At 35.0% G+C, this 23,458-nt stretch overlaps 1 protein-coding gene across 1 annotated transcript in view; it reads right to left on the minus strand.

Moving 5' to 3' along the window:
• Positions 1 to 23,458, minus strand: part of RNGTT (RNA guanylyltransferase and 5'-phosphatase) — a 329,799-nt gene that overhangs the window by 291,793 nt on the left and 14,548 nt on the right. The window contains exons 5-7 of the mRNA XM_032858093.1: positions 12,595 to 12,670; positions 11,068 to 11,308; positions 176 to 285 (exon numbers count right to left, since the gene is read on the minus strand). Of these exons, the coding sequence (XP_032713984.1) occupies positions 176 to 285; positions 11,068 to 11,308; positions 12,595 to 12,670 (427 nt within the window). The remainder of the gene's footprint in view (positions 1 to 175; positions 286 to 11,067; positions 11,309 to 12,594; positions 12,671 to 23,458) is intronic.

The raw sequence follows: 23,458 nt of genomic DNA on the forward strand, positions 1-23,458 counted from the left end.
TTTAACTCAATTGTTGATCATGAGAAAAATCTGATAAAACTCTTGCTTGATATCTTTTTAAGCACTCTAGGTAAATATTCAAACTTCAAAGAACAAAGAAGCTAAGTCAACATCTGCGTTAATGTTAAATGTTACACAATACAAGTTTTATTTAAAACTTGAAAATGTTTATTACCCTTCCCAGCCACAGAATTGATGACACTTCTGCTGTACCTCTCCTAACTTTGGTTGAGTTGTTACTTGAGTCACACCTTTAACAGTTACACCTTCCAGGAAAATAGCACCCTTAAGATAAAAGGAAGAGAAAAATATTCTGTTAGTGTTCAGAATCTATTCACAAAGACCAGACTGAGAAATAGATTTGCTTATTTTCACAAGTCTGCAAATATATGAAACAGAAATGGTCTGCTCCAGAAAGTTTTATAAAATCCCCCTGGGATTGACTGCACATTTGCTTTCCTTAATCCATCACAGGTTTTACAATGTACATATACAGCCTAATGTCTATATCATATTGCCAAAGCACTCCATGGTTACTACTTATTAATAACAGCAATAATAACTTACCTACCATTTACTCAGAGCTAGGCAGAGGCTCTGACATTCTACATTCTACAAACATTTTCTCAAATCCTTATAACAGCTCTGAAAAGCAGATTTTATTTATTTTACAAATAAGTAAATGAGACTATATGCAATTTATTCAGGAGGTAAAAATAGAATCTGAACCCAGGTCTACAGTATACCATTCACTAATGATTCTAACTGGGGACAGAGAGAGGAGCTGTACCACGGACGGAGTATGGATTTTAAAGGGATAAACACCCACAATACATACCTGTGTAAACTAGAATAAGAGTGTAACAGTAGACAAAATGGCTAAACTACAGTCATTGGATGTAGCAAACACTATTACTCATCACTGAATTTTTAAACTAAATTTTTTAACTCAGAACTACATAAAGTGTTTTATTGTATTTCATAGCAAGCATGTTTTTAAAATATCACAGAGAAGTGAAGCAGATGGAGAATTTATATATCAAATAAATACAGAACACTCCTGGAAATTTTAAAGACTAAAAATACAGTCTAAATTCATGCTACAATTACTTTCAGACCCATAAAAGGCCTGGCATCAGACTCAAAAATCCATAAAACAACTCTAGCTGTTAACGTAATTAAGGAATAAAAAATATGGTCTACAAGCTGCAATGATCAACCTTCTGGCACAGATTTGGCAACTCGAGCCACTTAGGAATGAAAAAAAAGAACATGGTATTTCGTCCACATGCGTCCCTGTCAAATCTAGAAGAGTCCTGAGTCAATCCACCAGACACTAGTTCTACTTTTTGCCCCTAATTCTGAATCACTTTTTATAATTATATGTCATCAACTCTGTTCTCCTTAAATAAGCATACTTTAAAGACTTTATGAGCCAAAAGATTAAGGAGTACCATTTGCATTACACCATCACCTCTTTTTACCAACCACTAAAATTTCTGCTTTAGAACCATGCAACCATTAAATATAGTAACTACAGAAAGAGAAAAAGAACCAGGTTCACAAAATATTTTTGTATATTTAGTACCTGAGGTACTCAGATAACAGCAATATCCTTAAAAAGTTATATCCTGTATATTCTAATTAAAAAGAAAAAGCATTCAGAGAGTTCAATTTTCAACATCTTTATTCTGAAGGTACTAATAGCATAAGATTTTTTAAGTTTTACAGGAAGAAGGTTTACTCATGAGCATGTAATTCCTGAGGGAGGTTAAGAAATCAATGATAATTTCTGAAAAGCAAGGGCAACTAGCATAAATTATTCCTAAAACATAAACACTACTTCTTTTTGTAACAAGTAATGAAAAGGACTAAAACACTGGAATGTGATCAACATTCACCACTCTTCCACAGTATTACTAAAGAACTATTTTAATAATTCTATGCAGCTGAACAAACTAAATTTTTTTTAATTTAACAGAATATTCAGCCTAAGTACATATTTAGCTATTAAGCATGTTTATAACCCTAATCATTTAGCAAATGCCTCTCATCCATTTATATTTCTTCTTCCTTGATCTTTCCTACAATGCATCCATTTCTTGTTTACTTTATCTTCCCCTACTTTCTTCTGCAATAATTATTACTAAGTAAAAAACGGTAGGAATAAGTCCTTAAAAAACACTAAGAATTAAGCACTTTTTACACAAATACTATTTAGTATCTTTTTTTTTTTTTTTTTAGATTTTATTCATCTATCTCAGAGAGAGAAAGAGCACATGCACACACAGGGGAAGCAGCAGGCAGGGGGAGAAGCAGGTTCCCCACTGAGCAAAGAGCCCAATGTGGGATTCGATTCCAGGACCCTGGGATCATGACCTGAGCCAAAGGCAGATGCTTAACCCACTGAGCCACCCAGAGATCCCATGTGCTTAGTAATTTTTCAACTTAATTTGCTGTTTACTGTCATTACAAGTTTCTTCTGACAAAAGTATTTTATATTATTCAAAATTACACGGTAATTTCTAAAAGTATCACTAAATCTAAACAGCAATGTCTTAAGTCTGGAACTATTTTCAAACGTACTATAACTGAGACTCAAAGTCTTTGACGTTTACTTTCACTTTTTAACAAACTACCATTTCAGTTTGTGGGAATAAAGAAATTTCCAAAGTGAAAAGAAGATAATGTATGCTTAAGATGAAACAGGTATATTTCATTAACAGAGTCTGCCAGGCTTAAAATGGAAATTCATATGGCTACCACAAAAAAGGACAAAAGGAATCAGTGATCAGTTAGAGGAAAACTGAAAAAACCATTAGAGAAGATGGGGCGGGTGTGCAAATTACACATAAAAGGTGTGTGTGGTAGAGAATGAGTAAGCAAGTATGTATGTTATGTGTAACAAGGATATTTTAGTAATGAAGAAAATGCACTAATAGGTTTTTTCCAAAGACATGATCCCAGACATTGACTCAAAGGAGCAAGCAACCTAACTGTTAGTCATACTCCTCCAAATCAATAATAGCATGTGCTCAAAAGATGAACAAAGGTGTCAGGAAAGTGAGGGCCAAGTATAGTGCAACTGTTAAAAACCCAAATGGAACTATCAGAATTCACTACAAGAGTCCATCACTTCAAACCATAGTCAAGAAAGGGGAATGCTAACAAAAATAAAGTCTCAAGCCAAAATAAGCTCACTGCTTTGAGATGGAGCTACAAAAATTAGTCACGCTTGGACTGCCTCTGTTAACTACCTTCAACTCAGATGGAAATAACAGGAAAATGAAAGTTTTCCAACCATTAATTTGCCAATTACTTCTATCTATACTTCTCATGCCTGTCAACCATACTGTTGACATCATCCAAAATCAAGTCTCCAGTCATCTTTCCTTTTTTTTTTTTGACAGAGATCACAAGTAGGCAGAGAGGCAGGTAGAGAGAGAGGGAGGGAGAAGCAGGCTCCATGCTGAGCAGAGAGCCCGATGTGGGGCTCGATCCCAGGACCCTGGGATCATGACCTGAGCTGAAGGCAGAGGCTTTAACCCGCTGAGCCATCCAGGCGCCCTTCATCTTTCCTCTTTGATGGTCCTATCCTCACTGCTTTAGAGCCCTCTCTCTCTGGTTCATCTTATCACCAATCACCTTCCCAAACAGTTTCAATATAAACCCTGGGATCTCTTTTTCATAAATAACCTACCCTACTACCTCAACCTTTTTCATGAATACCCTATCCCCTTATGTCTTTAACTAAGAACTAACTCTTCACCAAGGAGACCACTTCTCTCATAAGGAAAAGCTACTCATTGGCCCACTGCCCAAGTCCCATGGGGGGCAGTATAAACCATTCTCCTATATCTTCACTTGCTCTCCTGGACTCTCAAAAGTTCTTCTTTCATTTCCATTTACACTAACTCCATTCAGCTATACCACTCGACTGTGGTACAGGAGACATCCACTGCAGCTGGTGGCACACAGGACTCTTGAAGAGCTGTGAAGACAGGACCCTAACAGCCATGTTATAAAACATTACAAGATAGCATCCCACTCCAGCCAAAGTTGATGGGAGCATAAGCAAACCACTAACTCAATCTGAACCAACAGGATTCTCTCTTCTGGTAACCTGGAATTAGGATTCAGGGAGTCTCTGCATGTGGCTAAAATTACAACAAATAAGTTCAGAAGATATAGGATAATTATAAGCTCCCAGGTAAATAAGGAATAACAAAGAGCCATTCTTAAAAGACAAAGCCAGTGAGATAAATGACACAAAAGGAGAGAGAAATAGGAGAGAAAAGCAAAGATGAAAAAATAAGAACAAAGAGCAGAAACTAAGTTCTAAATAGTTTTCCAGGTCCAGGCTCCAGTCCCTTCCTGATAGCTGGCTATATTACTGGGTTTGAGTCCTACTCAGATGCTCACAACAATTTCCTCTTATTACTTAAGCTGGTTTGAGCTAATTTCTGTTACTTGCAAGTAGAGAATCTAAAGTAGTAAAACACTATTCTTTATGTACTCACCTCCGCTCATTTCCCCACGTTGATTAAAAATATTATTTCTCACTGTGCTAACTTCTATTGTTACACTGGTAACATCAACATCCATGAGGTAATTGGACACATCAAACAACTTAGGCTTCATAGTTCAGTAATTTTATTTTCAATGACCATCACCTTTGCTTAACTTCAACAACCTGCTCCATAGCTGTCATCATTATTCCATGCTGCTCCACCTTTTGATTCATCAATTCAACTCACACTGAGTACACTCTAACTCCAACACATCACTCTCCGACCTCTTTCATTAAATAGCTTAACTCTTTTACCCTATGCTCACTTATCAATTTTACCAAGACTAACAATCCTATCACTTCTCTCTTTTCACAGGCTAACAGCCCCCATCCTGACTTTACTTCCTATTCAAAGACTCTACAGCTGATTACTTCAATTATTTTTGCCTAATATCCCCAGTACTCCTCAATCTTTTATCCTTCCATCAGACCCACACCAAGTATACCCAACCTTATATCAACCTACCATTAGTCTTCTGTACTCCCACACATAGCAGCTGAAATTCACTGAGGAAAAAACCTCAATCTCAGTGCTATGGATGAGATTTTCCCTCCACTTATTGAAGACCCACTTCTCCATCTGCTTTTGAACTCCATTCCCTTTCACTTCCTCAGACGTCACTCTATCATTTATTCCCCAACCTTTATTTTCAAGATCACTGATTCTACCAGCCACTTATCCACAAGTAATAAATATTTTAGAGTTCACTCCATACTAAAAAGCCTTTTCTGACTATATCTGCATCAAGCAATCACCCTTACTCTCCCTTTTTTATCATAACTAAACTACTTGAATGACTAGTCGGTACGAGCATGCAGAAAAAAGTTAACACAGCAGGACTACTTACAAGCTTGGCCCCTGACTGGCATCTGGGAACAAGATTCTGAGTGCCCTTAGTCAACTGATAAAGGTAATTCACCATGCCTAGACTATTCGTACAAACAATACCACTTACACTGAACAAATGCATTCCTTCTGGGATTCTGGAAATTTCAGTACACACTATGCAGAGGCTGCCTATGTGACCAGGCTTCAGTAAAACCTTGGCCACTAAGACTCAAATGAGCTTTCCTAGGCAGTAACATCACACATGTTGCTACATCTTCATTGCTGCTCAGACAGTGAGCTCTGCACAACCCCTCATGGGAAGAAGAGAGCACAAGAAAGCCTGCATACAGAATCCACCAGACTGTACTTATCTTCTTCCCTTATCACCCAACTGTATATCCTTAGTACATTGCTGTAATAAACTTGGCTGTGAGTACAACCATATGCTGAGTCCTAGTGAGGACCCCCAATTCTGTTCCCATCTTCTCACCTCCCATTAGCTTCTTAAAAATCACTAATCTGACCTGGCCCTACTGCATTACAGAAAATAATCCTCAGATGTGTCCCCTCTGTGACATTTCATAGTGTTAAGTCATTCATATAAATCACTAACGAACTCTAAACTTTTTCACATTTCTTTGTCTTTTTATGCTGCATCCAGGAAGAATTTCCTGGCTAAATCCTCCAGCTTGGTAACTTCCTCTACGGCTACCTTCAACCTGTTATCCAACCCATCTAACTGAGTTGTTGGATTTTTTAATTATCATTTCCAAGATCTCTAATTGGTACTTTTTCATAATAGTCTGTAATTATTGTATGGATTGATATCTTCTCTCATCTTGTAAAGAAATACTGTTTGCTTTATATAAACTGTTTCCTCTGGCATTACCTAAAAAGAACGAAGTAGTTAAAAATGTACTAAAAGAAGATACCCAAGTTAAAAAAGAAAAAAAAAGTTGCAGAAAAATACATTTACATTAAGAAGGAGTGGAGAAGGTAAGGTCAAAACTGAACATATGTATGTAAATGCATAGACAAGTAAATATCTAGAAAAATTACTAAAAAGAAGAGAGCAGTTGGGAGGGAGCAAAAAGACCTTCACTTTTTACTCTATATACTTCTAGATGTTTGTACTTTTATAAAGAAACCTGATCTTTATGTCATTTGTGTACACTTTTAAATTAGATAAGTAAATGGGAAGAAATTCTTCTAAGATGACAAAATGCCAGTAGTAAGACAAAAGTTAAAGAATTATAAGTTGTTTCTTTTGTTTTCAAATTTTCTTTAATGTAAGTATACTACTTTTATAAGTAAAAAATATATTTAATAATTTTATAATTTATCAGTTATGACTTGAAAAGAGGGAAAAACTACTTAACCACTTTGAAATCAAACCTACCTGCTTTCTCCAAAACAGGAGAAAGAAAGATTTCTGCTTTTGGCAATGGCGCCTAGTTATTGAAATCAATTCTGTAGCCACGAGAAAAAGCTAGACAAAATGTTAAAAGCGCTTGTTTGAAGACACTGGAGAAGCAGAAAGGCAGTAAAGGCTTGAAGAGCCAAGAACTCAGAAGGAAAGGAATCCAGAGAGGGGAGCTACACATCTGGTACTGGTCTTCCTCTACGGGCACTGTTTCCAAAATGGTAGGTAAGAGGCTAAAAGGCTGAACACGCTTTCAGCAATATCACAGGAATAGAGAAACAAAAACTGGAGTTTCAAAGCCACTAAGGAGGAAGCATCCTATTTAGGCTTTCGGTTAGGATCCCCAAACGGCTACACTCTGGGAATTAAGCTGAACCAAAAAGAGACCAGTTCCCCAAAATTGAAGACTAGTTTCTGAAAATTCCATCCTTGACTGAGCTAAGATGTCCTACTCTTAACCCTGTGTAGAAACAAAAAAATGTTCTCTGAAGGAAGAAAACATGATGCAAAAGTCTCAATTTTTTCCCACAATTTTTCATACATAATGACTAAGAAGCAGAAATATGCAGGCATGACAAAAAATAAACAATCGAAATCAAAAGAATAAAAACTAAAGATCCAGAAGAGATCCACATCAATTAGGTATCTGACACAGGTTTTAAAATAACTGGGATTGGGGCGCCTGGGTGGCTCAGTGGGTTAAAGCCTCTGCCTTTGGCTCAGGTCATGATCCCAGGGTCCTGGGATCGAGCCCCGCATCAGGCTCTCTGCTCAGCAGGGAGCCTGCTTCCTCCTCTCTCTCTGCTTGCCTCTCTGCCTACCTGTGATCTCTGTCTGTCAAATAAATAAATAAAATCTTAAAAAAAAAAAAACTGGGATTAATAAATTAAAAAACCTAAATGACCAGATGAAGAATTCCAACAAAGAACTGAAACTATTTTAAAACTCAAATGAAAATTCCAAAAGTGAAATAACTGAAATTACGTACTTAATGGATAAATTGAACATCAACTCAGACAAAGCTAAACTGGGATTAGTAAACTGGAAGAAAGAGGTCAGAAGAAAATATCCAAATTGAAAAATGGGGGGAAAAAATGAGTAGAAAATATAGAAAGAACATAAGAGACATTCGGGGAGGAGGGGTGGGAAACACATCTTCTGGGTGAGTCCCAGAAGAGAAAAAGAATGGATGTGAACCAATATTCGAAGAGATAATGGCTGAGAATTGTCTAAAACAACAAATCCAACCATAGATTCAAGAATCACTATAAATAGAAAGCAGAATAAACACAAAAAAACTCTGGGTAGACATATCATAATAAAATTGCTGAGAACCAAAAACAAAAAGAAATTAGCTTCAGAGAAGCAACTTCTTAATAGAAATGGATTATGGAATGATATCTTCAAAGTGCCAAGCCAAAATTCTATGCCCAAAACAAACATTCTTCAAATGATGTCAAGAAATAGACATTTTTACACAGATACTGAGAAAATGTGTTGCAGCAGACTCACAAGAAAGAAAATACTAAAGGGAACTCTTCGTTTAGAAGAAAAACTATCCCATTGGAACCACAAAAATAGATGAAAGATGAGCACCAGAAAGGATAAATTTGTGGGTTTATTTAATGAATATTTGCTGTATAAAATGATGATGATAATGATGATGATGTCACCTTATGGGGTTTAAAACACTTGTAGAATTAAGATACACAATAATAAAAAGGCAGGAAGAGGTAAATGCAACCAAAGGTTCTAGAATTCTTGCATTGTTTAAAAAGTGGCAAAAGTACTAAAATATACCAGACTTTAACAAGTCAAAGATACATACTGAAATCTTGACTAACCAGTAAAAGAACAGTAAAAGAATGTATAACTAACAAGCAATGGCTTGGGGTGATATAAAAACAATTAAGCATAAAGAAGGTAAGAAAGAAGATAAAAAGGAGCATACCATGGCAGGGGAGTTAAAACTGTAAGTTTTAAATCTAACTATATCAGTAAAATAAATGCGCAAGGACCAAATACTCCAATAAAGCAAAAATTATTCATTGGATAAACAAAACCCAACAATGCAATGCAGACATACCTTAAATAAAAGATAAATAAAGTCTGAAAGCAAAAGGATAGAAAAAAGATAATACATATTAACATTATCCAAAAGGATGCTTGGGCAGTCAATCATACTAACATTAGATATTTTTAATGCTAAAAGTGAAGACACAGTTAAGATTTAATAATCCTTTACACACATTTGTATAAACTAAATAGTATCACCTCAAAATAATAAAGCAAAACTTGACAGAACTAGAAGGAAAAAGAGATAAATCCACAATCATAGTGGGGTATTTGTGGGGGAAGAGGGCAGGAGGAGCAGGAAAGAAAGAATCCCAAGTAGGCCCCATGCCCAGCATGGAGCCCAACAAAGGGCTCTATCTCATAACCTGGAAATCATGACCTGAGCCAAAATCAAGAGATGAACGTTTAACCAACTGTGTCTCCCAGGCTTCCCCGTAGTGGGAAATTTTTAAACACTGCTCTTAGTAACTGACAAAACAAAACAGGAAAAACTAGAATGGGGATTTTTTTTTTTTTAAGATTTTGTTTATTTATTTGACAGAGAGACACAGCGAGAGAGGGGGAGTGGGAGAGGGAGAAATGGGCTTCCCGCCGAGCAGGGAGCCGGATGCAGGGCTCGATCCCAGGACTCTGGGATCATGAGTCCTGGGATCATGACCTGAGCAGAAGGCAGATGCTTAACGACTGAGCCACCCAGGCACCCAGGGATTTTATTTTAAATATCCTTTATATTCCCTAAAGAAACATGCCCATCTTGGCTATGTTTCTCTTAATGCTGCTGAAGCTCTTCTGCCACTACAGAGATTTAATGGTACTTGATATTATAAAATAAATGTCATTTTTAAGACCCCTTCTGCTGGGGGGGAAAAACCCTGCAAACTTTAGCACATTCTGTGAAACAGTAACTCTTTGCTTTAAGCTCTTTTACACATTCAAATATTATATTGTAATGCAAAAACACATTAGCATATGTTCATGGTTAACACTATTTTTAAAAAATAAAGATGAATTTCCTTACAAAAATGATACTATAAGAAGGTAATCATCTATGCTATGTTATGTTATGCTATTAGCGTTTCCTTAGAATGTGATTCTTATTTTTCTAGATATGTGATTCTGTAATCAATGAGTTAGACTAAGAAAATACATTACTTTTTAAATTATTTCTATGTTTCAAAGCAACTAACACTTTTCAGTGGCCTCAAAGTCTTGAAGTTTAAAATGTGTAAATATATATTAAAATAATGTTTTTCAAGCAAGGAACTTTTTTTAAAAAGCCCAAATAGGGGCGCCTGGGTGGCTCAGTGGGTTAAGCCTCTGCCTTTGGCTCAGGTCATGATCTCAGGGTCCTGGGATCGGGCTCTCTGCTCAGTGGTGAGCCTGCTTCCCCCTCTCTCTGCCTGCCTCTCTGCCTACTTGTGATCCCTCTCTCTCTCTGTCAAATAAATAAATAAAGTCTTAAAAAAAAAAAAGCCCAAATAACTACATCATTCGATTTACATAAAAATAAGGCATTTTCTTCCTTGCCTGTGAATCACTGCCTACTAATAAATGAGTTGTATAGTCTTTACTGCTCAACTATGATATCCCACACTCCTTATTTATTACTTCATTAACATTTACTTATCTCCACACTTTCCCTAACTTTTCCCTTCAGCCTGTACCATATACTTGTGTGTGTACAAGTACAATCAGTACTTTTCTTCTCAGTATCTCTCCTATCCTCCCAAGAAAACAATTCCTAATAGTTTTTGTTAGCCCTTTCAATGGGAATTGTCCATAGAAGAGTCTTCTCAGTTCAATGTTATAGAAAATATGAAAATACCAACCACTGGGAAGAACAGAATTTATACGGGAAGTTATTTTAACTATGTGACAATTTTGTAAAGCATCAGTAAAAAAAATTTCACTATGTAGCTGGAATCTTCCAATACTTTGCAAAAAATAGTAAGTTCTCAATCTAATATGTAAGAGTTCTTTGGTTTACCTAAGAATCAAAAACTAAGTGAACTTCTTAACAAGCTTTTCCCATAGAAAAGGCAGACTCATGGCTATCAAGAATCTTTAGAAACAGCCAGAATGAAATAACTTTAAAATCTAGCTAAACAAATACATAAATCTCAATAAGCTTTCAGAAGAAATAAAGACTATAATATTTTTAAACATTACCAGTTTTAACCGCTCTTTTCTCCTTTTGCCGAAGGAGGCACTTGACCCAGGTTCTGATTCCTTTTTTCCATCCTCATCCTCATCTTCATCTTCATCATCCTCAAAACACCAATCTGGCAACAGAGGTGGGGGTGGTGCTTCCTCTATATCACCATAGCGACGAAAAAGTTCTTTCAAATAATCACCTTTATAAATTCCTGGTGGTCTGGCTTGAGCAAAAGTAGCAACTGCTGCTTCAATACTATGGAAAACAAACACCATGGAATTTCCTCACTTTTCTTCATTTACGCAGATTTATCAAAACTCATTCTATTTCAGTCACCAAAGGAAGTACGGTAAAGGTTTACAAAATGGACAAATCATATTCCCCAGGCCCAAGGCATTCAATCTACTAAAGGACAAATCTGAAACAGCTTTAATACAAGGTACATGGATAATCCCTAAACCCTGGAGAGGTAAGCTGCAATGACTGTACAGGAGAGAGCTTGGTAAAGTCTGTGAAAAATGTATATAAAGGCTTTAAGGTTGAGATCGAACTCTAAGGGAAATCAAAGAAATGTGAACGCCAATATGAATAAAAGTAAAAGCATGCTAGCTTTTAAGAACTTTCAACAGATCTGATAAAAAGAACAAAGGTCATCAGAGAGAGGCTAAAGCACACACTGACAAGGAGTCTGGGGTTACTGTCAAAAGCACCTCAAAGGCCAGAAAGGCAGAGCTAGAAGAGCACGCAGCAGAGAACCAGAGGATGTGTGAACAGGGAAATATACAATATGTGTACTTCAACTGATTACATTCAGAGAAGGACCTACTGTGTTGAGGTTTTATAAACAAAAATAATGACCCTCAATCAGTAAACAAGAAAATCCAGGTAGTAATATCCCATTTGCCCAAGGAATCTGAGGCAACAAAGGTTCTAATCTCCCAGGATCTAAAAAGGTACTTCAATAAAGCCATGTTTACTTGATTGGTTCATACAGAGTAACTGTCCCCAAAACACCTTCTCCATATACCATTACAGGTTTTTCCTAATATTCAGCAGCTATAAAAAATAAAAGTATTATTAAAAATGAAAAGAACAAGGGGCATCTGGACGATTTAGTAATTAGAGCATGCAACTTGACCTCAGGGTCGTAAATTTGAGCCCCACGTTGGGCATGAGCTAGGTTCTTTAAAAAAGAAAAGAAAAAAAGAACAATAATAACAATAGTAACTTCCAAAGGTGAATATTAAAAAAAAGATTTTGAGTAAACTTGTTTCTGATAATTCTGGAAGATGTGAAAAAAATCTGGAAAGAAAATATATAGTATATAAATATCCACAAACATTCAACTAAAATGCTACTTAGGACAAAATACCAGGTAATAAATGATATTCTAAGACTAATCAAGTCTAAAATGAAAACCACTTTAAATATTATTAATCAGGACTTCACCAAAAATTTGACAATATAAAATGCTAAAACTAAAAAAAATCGGTAAAATTCTTTATCAATTACTAATCTTCCATTATAACAAGAAACAATACCTCCAATCCATTTTCTCCACCAAAAAGGCACATATGAGGAAACCAGTGCGATTGAAACCATGGGTACAATGAACACCTAGAAAATAAAGTAGCTTTGGTTTAAAACTAAAATATCACTTCAAAAGCCACATTTGACTTTAAAATTCCAACCTGTAAGCAAAACATTTTAATGACTTTATAAAATAACTACATTTTAAAAAACTTGGCCCTCTCTTACAGCTTAGTAACTCATCAGTTTAAGTTCTTAGAATCTAATTTGTCTCATTAGCAAGAAGTTTAGTATATACTGGTTACAAATCACCTCTAAAGTCTAAAGATTTCTCTTAAAACTAAAGGATTCTAAGTACTTTGAGGATGCCTGGATGGCTCAGTCAGTTAAGCATTTGCCCTCAGCTCAGGCTATGATCCCAAGGTCCTGGGATAGAGCCCCACATCGGGCTCCCTGCTTGCGGGGAATCTGCTTCTCCCTCTCCCTTTGTGCCCACTCTCTCACTCTCTCTCTCTCTCAAATGAAAAATAAATCTTCAAAGAAAAAAAAAAAAAAAGAATCCAAGCACTTTAAATAAGAAAGTGTTTTTATCAAGCACACATACACACAACACTTGACTGGGTCTAAAATAATTGACGGATATATAGTACCATAAAAATAAAACTACTTTGATGTTCTCTTAGAAACTGACAATGTCTTTACGTTATTTTATAACATTTAAAACAAACCTTCAGGGAGCAGCTGGATGGCTCAGTCAGTTGGACTGTTGGTTTCCGCTCAGGTCATAATCTCATGGTCCTGAGATCAAGCTCCACATCCAGCCTTGTGCTATGTGTGGAGGTTGCCTAAGACTTTCTTTCCTTCTCCCTCAGCCCCTCCTTGCTACTCTCTATCCCTTAAATAAATAACTCTTTAAAAAGGTAAAATAAACTTGCAGAAGAAAAACCTGAGAAAAAGAATTTTTTCTTAAACCTTTTTTCAGTACATATTCAAATGCAGTCCTACCTCTATATTCTGAAAAGCTGCAAATGAGCTTCATAAATTCCAAAAATGACTGCATTTTTAAATCATTTTAACTACTTTGAAGAAGTAATTAAAATAGTTTGGTTGACATTATTAACATGACATTATTTAAGTCACTCTCCTACAAACATCGAAAATGAAGCTTTTCCTATTATCTCTGTTTAATGTAAAGATATCTCGACATTTAAGACTATATCTTAACAAACTACTCTATTTTTTGTATATAAAGCATCCTAATAAAGAGCAACCAAAAATCAAATATATAAATAAACTCAAAGAATTACAAAACTTCTAGGAGACAATATGGAAGAAAATCTTTGCAACCTTAGTGTAGGAAAAGACTTCTCAGATAAAACATGAAATAAAAGGAAATATTGATAAATAGTGCTACTTCATAAAGGTAAATGTCTACTCTTTGAAAGATGTCATTGAGAAAATAAAAACACCAGGGGACACCTGGGTGGCTCAGTTGCTAAGTGTCCTGACTCTTAATTTTGGCTCAGAGCATGATCTCAGGGTCCTGAAATCGAGCCCCACATCGGACTGCATGCTAGGTGTGGAGCCTGGTTAAGAGTCTCTCTCTCCCTCTTCTCCTCCCCTAGCTCTCTCTTCCTCTAAAAAGAAAAAAAAAAGGAAAAAAAAATTGCCACAAAATATATTTTCATTACATATATCTAATAAAGAACTTCTATCCAGAATATATAAGTAAATCTTACAACTCAGTAATAAAACAAAAACCTAATATTTTTTTAAAACTGAGCAAAAGATTTCAAGACACTTTACAAAAGAATGTGTGTAAATGATCAAGAAGTACATGAAAAGACAGTCAATATCATTATCATTAAGATGAAAATGAAAATCACAATGCAATCCCCTACACAGCAATTAAAATAGTTAAAATCAAAAAGACTAACAATGTCATATGTAAGTGAGGATATAGAGGAATTGAAACCCTCATGCACTGCTGGTAGAAATATAAAATAACACAATCACTTTAGAAAACAGTTTGGCAATTTCTTAAAAAGTTAAACATACATCTACATCAAATGACCCAGACATTCTAATCCTAGTTATTTACTGAAGAAAAATAAAAATATATGTGCAAAGACATACATAAAGATTAATGTCCACAGCAACTTTATTTATAATGGCCAAAAAGTGCAGATACCCCAAATGTCAACCATCAGGTGAAGGGATAAATATGTAGTATATCCATTCCATAACTACTATTCAGCCATAAAAATGAATGAATTACAAATAAATACAATGAGGATGATTTTAAAACCTGTGTGAAAGCAGAAAACAAAAAAACAGAAAGTCCATATATACAAATTTCTTTTACATAAAGTCTATAATATGCAAAAATGTGTGTGGAAACATGAAAGACCCTGAATAGCCAAAGCAGTCTTAGGAAAAATAACAGAATTGGAGGCATCATACTTCCTGACTTCAAATTATACCACAAAACTGTAGTGAGTAAAAACAGTATGGTACTGGTATAAAGACAGACATATAGACTGATGGAATAGAACAGGGAACCTAGGATTAAACTCCTGCATATACAGTCAACTAATATTCAATAAGGGGACCCAGAACACTGAATGGGGAATGTCAGTCTCTTCAACAAAAGATGTTCATGCAGAACAATAAACCTGGACCCCATCTTACACTATTCACAAAAATTAACTCAAAACAGATCAAAGACTTAAACATAAGATCCAATGCCATAAAACTCCAGAAAAAAATATAGGGGAAAAACTACTCAACACTGATCTTGCCAATGATTTTTTGGATATGAAACCAAAAGCACAAACCACCAAAGCAAACATCAACAAATGAAACTACATCAAACTTAAAGCTTCTGCCCAAATAAATACATAAATAAAATGAAATGAAATGGCAATCTACAGAATGGGAAAGAAATTGTGCAAACCGTACATTATATCAGGGACTAATATCCAAAATATATAAGGAACTCATACAACTCAATAACAAAAAAAAAGCCAATTTAAAAATGGCCATAGGATCTCAAAAGACATTTTTCTAAAGACATCAAAATGGCCAATGGGTATATTAAAAGATACTTAAGATCACTAACCATCAGGGAAATATAAATCCAAACCACAATGAGATATCACATCACACCTGTTAAAATGGTTATCACCAAGGCAACAAGAGATAAGTACTGGCATGGATGTGATGAAAGGGGAACTCTCCTACACTGCTGGTGGGAATGTAAATTGGTTCAACCACTATGGAAAACATGGAGGTTCCTCAAAAAATTAAAAATACATCTACCATATGATCTAGAAATTCCACTATATGCACCCAAAGGAAATGAAAATAGAATATTGAGATATATGCACTTCCTTGTTTATTGCAGCATTACTGACAATAGCCAAGATATGGAAACAACCTAAGCACCCATCAATGGATGAAGGAATATGTAAGGGGGGGGGGGGGGGGCGGGTGCATGTAATGGAACTTTAGTCAGGAGAAAGAACATTCTGCCATTTACAACAACACAGATGAACCTTGACATATTATGCTAAATAAGGGAGATAAGTCAGACAGCGAAAGACAAGTACAGTATGATATTACTTATATGTGAAAATAAAAAAAGCCAGACTCATAAAGTCAGAAGAGTAAAACAGTAGTTACCAGGAAATGGGGGCGGGAAGGAGGTATAGGACAGAGTTATTTAAATGTAAACAAATTTAAATTAATTAACTAAAACAAATTTGCAATGAGTAGTAAGAGCTAGAGATTTAATGCACAGCATAGTGAATATAAACAACAGTATTGTATTATGCTCATCAAACCTGAGAAAACTTAATTATTCCAACCACTAAAAAAAAAATTATGTAACATGATAGAGGTGCTAATTATTGCTACAATGGCAACCATATTACAATGTATAAATATATCAAATTAACATGCTGTACACCTTAAATTTCCACAATGTCAGATGTCAAATATATTTCAATTAAAACAATTTCTAAAAAATCCAAATTAATCTATAGTGACAGAAGGTAGGAAGTGATTGCCTAATCTGTAACTAAGGGTTGAAGAGAGGCTGAACACAAAGGGGCATAAGATGCAAATGCTCTGAACCTTGGTTGTAGTTTCATGGGTATCTACATCATTAAATTGTACATTAAAAATGAATGCAGCTCAATAATGAAGACTGTTTTTAAATCCAGTTAATAAAGTGAGGGGCACCTGGGTGGTTCAGTCAGTTAAGCATCTGCCTTTGGCTCAGGTCATAAACTTGGGGTCCTGGGATGGAGCACCATGTCAGGCTCTCTGCTCAGTGGGAAGTCGCCTTCTACCTCTCCCTTTGCCTCTCTCCCTGCTCATGCTCTCTCTCATATAAATAAATAAAATAAATTCTTAAAAAAAAAATACAACCTAGAAGTTAAAGTGAGATGCTGATGTAAGTCTGCAATAGGCATTAAAAACATATTCCAAAACACTTGTTTTTAACTGAATTTATCAAAGATGTAACTTTGATACATTTTTATTTTTTGATACATTTCTAAAGGTATACAAATAAAAGTATCATTTTCATGTCATTTCTGTAACACGGTAAGATTTCTTTCCAAAAAAGGTTTTTGCTACTTAAAAAAAAAAATGTTGGCATGGTAATGAGTACAGTTGGTGATGAGGAGTTTAAGGTTCTTCTGAGACTTCAAAGTATTTGGGGGAAAAATAGCAAAGAGCTTCACAGAGAGGTGGAAAGCTGGCTAGAGCTGCAAATTAAAGAATAATCAACATATACTGAACTAGGAAAGAGGGCTGTGGTACAGATAAGATCACTAAGAATGGGTATGTAAAATTTAAGAGACAAAAATTATAATGAAATCTGAAGAAAACCAACCTTTCAAGAGTAAGTAAGGGAGGAAAACTTATTTATAAAAAAGACTAAGAATAAAAGCCATGGGGTCAAGAAAACAAAGAGAACATGGAGTCACATACAACAACAACAACAACAAAAGTTTCAAGACATGACTGTTCAACTGTTTAAATGTCACAATTGAAGTGAAAGTCACTATTTGTGTAAGAGTGCACAGGGAGGACTCCAGATTGCAATGTAGTGAATGGGAATAAGTGAATTCAAGTATCCATCTTTCAAAAAATCAGCTGGGAAGCGGAAGGGGAAATATAAAAGAAGAAGAAAGGTGTGGGATGTGGGGAGGGGGGTATCATTTAATATAAGAGGCTTAGATATGTTTCCTATGTTTACAGTCTGAGAAGAAGCTGGTTAAGTCACAGAGGTTGACAATAATTGATAACAAGGATACAACTGAAATAAGTTTCTAAAGAGATAAAAACAGCTCAACCTTGAACAGGAAAAATACCCCTTAGAAATAAACGACTGTAATCATGAAACTATAAATTCTATTATCCCCATTGCTTCTTAAGGAAAGGGGCCTCAAAAATTACAAAGTTACCTATAAACAGACATTTTTTCACAACATGAATCTAAACCAACATGTAAATTTTCCTTCTGCTTTATATTTCAGACCAATTTAAGCAACAAATATTCTAAGGTAAAAATGTTTCTCACCTAAACCACTACTGTTTTTCATTCTAACTTTTACTCTAGCAAGATATTTTTATGAATAGAAAATGTAAGAATAATTGCTAATTAAGTTATTAAGTCATGTGATGAAATATAAATTAAGAAAGTACCACAGCTCTTTTAATATTCCTTGTTATACAAATACATAAAGTTTTAGTCTTATTATACTTTAAACCACTAACAGATGACTAGAGTTTTAAAGTAAGATATAGTTATAAAAACTTCATGAAAGCAAATCTCTGCAGAAAAATTTGGAAGATCATGTATTTGTTGTTAAAAAAAAAAATCATTAACTACAAGTTTAGTATAACAGGTCTTCAATATTTAAAAAAAAAAAAAAGAACATTTTTCAGTTTTCCTCAGTTCATTATGAGAATGGGTCCACCTAGTGGCAAGTAAAGCAGAGTTTATATCCAAAGATTAGCTCACTATTAACTTTTTTTTCTCACTATTAACTATTTTAAGTCAACTTCTTATTCAAATTTGAAAATTTATCTAGAAAAATTCATTTTCTAGGTAAGCTAATACAATAAATTTATATAGCATGTCAAAAAATATTTTTTTTAAAGATTTTATTTATTTATTTATTTGACAGAGAGAGAGAGACAGCGAGAGTGGGAACACAAGAAGGGAGGGTGAGAGAGGGAGAAGCCAGCTCCCCACTGAGCAGGGAGCCCGATGCGGGGCTCAATCCCAGGACCCTGAGATCATGACCTGAGCCAAAGGCAGACACTCAACAACTAAGCCACCCAGCTGCCCTCAACATGTCAAAAAATATTAACACTAATATACATATTAACACTAATATATATATATATTAGGGGAAAACCACAGTTCTTTAAAAATCAAATCAAATGAAGCAACAGGGGTGGGCACCTGGCTGGCTTAGTATGTAGGGCATGCAACTCTTGATCTTGGGGTTGTAAGTTCAAGCCCCACGTTGGCTGTAGAGACTACTTAAAAATAAAATCTTTCCAAAAAAAAAAAAGAGAGAGAGAAGAAACAATCTCCCAGCAAAGGAGAGAAAGATGAGCTATAACAATAGAAACATACATCCTGGATATATAAATAGAAACTAGGAAGAGGTGATTTATAAAAGCTTAGTTGAAGCATGTCAATAGTACTGAGGTTGAAACACCCTGGACTAAAGGAACAAAAATAAGAACAGAAAAAGGAAACTAAGTATTATTAAGAACTTATTATATGCCAAGTTATCTTAAATATTTTTATTAAACCAAAAAAAAGGTTTTTACCAAAATAACATATGCTACTCATGAAAATACATAGTCACAAATCAGTTACAATATTTATAATTGGAAACACCCAAATTAATTAGAGGCATCAGTTATATATCTATTATATAGTCTATCATTTACCAAGAAATCAGCTGTTTCTCTTTTAACATAGATTTTTTTTTAATTTCTCCAGTCCATAAAATTCTGTTTTTAAAGATTTTATTTATTTTTATTTTTATATTTATTTATATTTATATTTATTAATTATTTATTATTTTATTTATTTATTTATTTGACAGAAATCACAAGTAGGCAGAGAGAGAGGGGGAAACAGGCTCCGCACTGAGCAGAGAGCCCAATGCGGGGCTTGATCCCAGGACCCTGAGACCATGACCTGAGCCAAAGGCAGAGTGTTAACCCACTCAGCCACCCAGCCGCCCCCACAAAATTCTTATTCTCAAGACAGTTACTTTGGCACATGCAAACAAACGCACTATAGTTCCATAATCTCTTACTTGTAATTATAACTTTTTTAAATGCTCTAAAAAGATTAAGGTTCTTGGTAAATAATTTGAGGACAAAACCTGACCTGAACTAATGTGGCATTTATTTATAGTCTATTTTTCCCACTTAGTATAAATGAATATTCATATGTTTAACTGCAGAAATGCTAATGTGTTTAATTATGGAATGGTCTCTAACACCTACGTTCTCTCTAAATATTATTTTCTAAATAGAAACCACTAAAAGGAACCAATCTCCTTAGAGAAATAACTGATTCCCAGGTCTGGAAAACATCATGTGCCAGAAAACAAGGAAACCATCAAAGACTAATGGGTGATATCAAACCAACTTGAAGGGACTCCCATTGCTCCCGCTGCTCCAAATTGGAGCAATTTGGACATTAAGAATAAATGTTGACTGCAACTGATTTAAATACATCAACTATATAAAAATAACTCCAACAATACAACTGGACAATTTATAACAAGGGTCAACTTCTTTTCCTAAACCTGGGAATGTTAATCTTTCTAAAATCATGACATCTGTTCCTGCATGTTAAGACTTATTGCCCTCCTCTGAATTCTTCAAATACAGTTAGCATCTACCCCTACAATGATTTCTCTGAATGAGAATTCATTGAGAAATGAAGAAATGAGAAAACAGCTGTCACTCAAATAAAGGCCACAATGCTAGTTTAGGCTGCATATATTTTGGCTGCACACCTAAATATATGCATATATACGTGTACTTGTTACATATATTGTTGTGAATGTATAAATACATACACACATACACATCACAATACTGTATGGCATACATTCCTTTGTTATTGTTCTTCTGTTAAATATAGTTGCATACTCTATAAATGACCTGCTTTATCAGATATGTAAACTGTTCCCAGTTTTTATTACAAGTGAAGCTGTGCTGAAATTCCTTCCACATAAATCTTTATGTCCATCTCTACTTCCTTAAAATGAATTCTTAGATGTAGTCTTCATAAGTCAAAGTATATAAACACTTATGAAGACCTTGAAAAATATCACCATATTGTCCCTCCAGAGAAGTAGTACCAATTAACACTCTAATTAACTATGTATGAGTGCACCCAATGTATCCAATCCTTGACATTATAATTCTTTAAATCTTTCCAATTTGAAGGGGGAAATAACAACTATATTTTAACTGCATCTCTAATTAACAAATGAAAAATTGTTTTCACGTTTCTTGGTTATTTATATTTTACTTTTTATATATTTCTTATATATTTTTTATAAGTTGCATTTTCATTGTATTTCATATTTTGCCAGTTGGATTATAAAATCTCTTTGTACATATATTTTTTATGATTGTATTTATTGATAGATTTAAGAGAGAGAAAAAGGGAGCAAGCAGGGGGAGGGAGAAAGACAAGGAGACTCCTTGCTGAGTGCTGAACCAGACACAGGGCTCGTTGAGTGCTGAACCAGACGCAGGGCTCGATCTCACAGCCCCAAGATTATGACCTGAGCCGAAATTAAGAGACCAACTGAGCCACCCAGGTGCCCCTCTTTGTATATATATTTAATCTGTCATATGCTTCAAATATGTGTCCAAATTTCAAATAATCCTTTTGCTCTGGTTATGTTTTATAGTACAGAAATTCTTTTACATTTTCGTGAGTTAATCTAGACACCAAGGAAGCAACAACTTAGAGATCTGAACTTTGAAGTCAGAAACTGGATTGAAAACCTGGCTTAAATAGTTATTAGATGTGTGACCATGGGCAAACTAATTTCTCTGAGACTTAGCTTTCTTATCTGTAAAAGGGGGATAACACCCCATACTATACAGTTGTTATGAGGATTATATTCATTCATTTCTTCATTCATTGTTTCCCATCATGTCTCCCAGGCAAAGAAAAAGCACTCATTAATAGCAGCAGGAACAATTATCACTGATAGAGAACACATTTTAATTTTTGATAGCAGCTCTCAAATTTAAGTGTGCGTAAAAAGTCACCTAAGATCCTTGTTTTAAAAAAAAAAAAAAAAAAACTGGATTTCTAGGCTTCAACCCCAGAGTTTTTGATTATATAGGTCCAGCATGAGGCCCTAAAACAAACATTTCTAATAAGCATCCTCGGGTCATTCTGATGCAAGCAGTCCAGGATACTCTTAAAGAAATATTTATGGATTCCGCCTTTGGTAATGTAACTGAAATATCCTAGCTCACTCCAGAATTAAATAAATACTGACCTATATTTTCTCCTATATGCTTATGGGTCCTTTTTTTTTTTTTTTAAGATTTTATTTATTTATTTGACAGAGAGATCACAAGTAAACAGAGAGGCAGGCGGAGAGAGAGGAGGGAGCAGGCTCCCTGCTGAGCAGAGAGCCTGACGCGGGACTCGATCCCAGGGCCCTGAGATCATGACCCCAGCCGAAGGCAGCGGCTTAACCCACTGAGCCACCCAGGCACCCGCTTATGGGTCCTTTTAAAAATATTTAATCCATCTAAAATACATGTTATTAAATAGTGGGCTAATGTTTATTAAATAATCAGATCTTCCTGCTACGATTTGGAAAAAATCTCCTCTATCACCAGAAAATTACTGTTGTTTCCATTACTATACTCTATACTTTAATAACTGGTAAGGACAATCCCCTCATTATTTCTGTTTTTCAAAATTTTCTTACTGATAGTATCACCTGTTTCATTTGCCAATTTTTTTCTGTGTTCAATATATGTTGAAGTATGTGGAGGTAGTAAATTTTACAAATAAAATAAATTAACTTCATAATAACTCTTCCAAAGTCTCAGTGGGGTTTTGCTTAGAATTACACTAAAAATTGAAATTAATTTGGGAATAAATATCTCCCATTTCTTCAAATCTTTCAATATCCAAGTACATTTTCTTCAAAAAGACCTCCTATACTTCTTAATAAACTTTATTCCTTGGTATCTTGTACTTCTGTTACAGAAAAGAAAAGTGGCTTGGAGTGTGAACTTATAAATAAGATTGCTTAGGATAGGATCTAAACTCTAACCATTACAAGCTGCGTGAATGACGTTGAGCAAGTCACTTAATCTTTCCAACCTTCAGTTTCTCATCATAAAATGGGGGCAGCAATAAAGTCTACGTAAGAGGATTGTTTTAAGAATGAAATGAGATAAAAAATTTAAAAAAAAAAAGAATGAAATGAGATAATGAATGTAAAATGGTTTACAGAGTGACTAGTACAGAGGAAATGCTCCATAAATGTTAACCAGTATCATCATTAAGATTAATAAGACCAGGGCACCTGGGTGGCTCAGTGGGTTAAGCCGCTGCCTTCAGCTCAGGTCATGATCTCGGGGTCCTGGGATTGAGCCCCACGTCGGGCTCTCTCCTCAGCAGGGAGCCTGCTTCCCCCCCCTCTCTCTCTGCCTGCCTTTCTGCCTACTTGTAATCTCTGTCTGTCAAATAAATAAATAAAAAATCTTAAAAAAAAAAAAAAAAGATTAATAAGACCATCCTCTTACTTCCTATTTACTGTTTATTTACAAGAA

This window comes from Lontra canadensis, unplaced genomic scaffold (genome assembly GCF_010015895.1).
Source record: "Lontra canadensis isolate GAN:19392208 unplaced genomic scaffold, GSC_riverotter_1.0 scaffold14, whole genome shotgun sequence".
NCBI classification, from domain to species: domain Eukaryota; kingdom Metazoa; phylum Chordata; class Mammalia; order Carnivora; family Mustelidae; genus Lontra; species Lontra canadensis.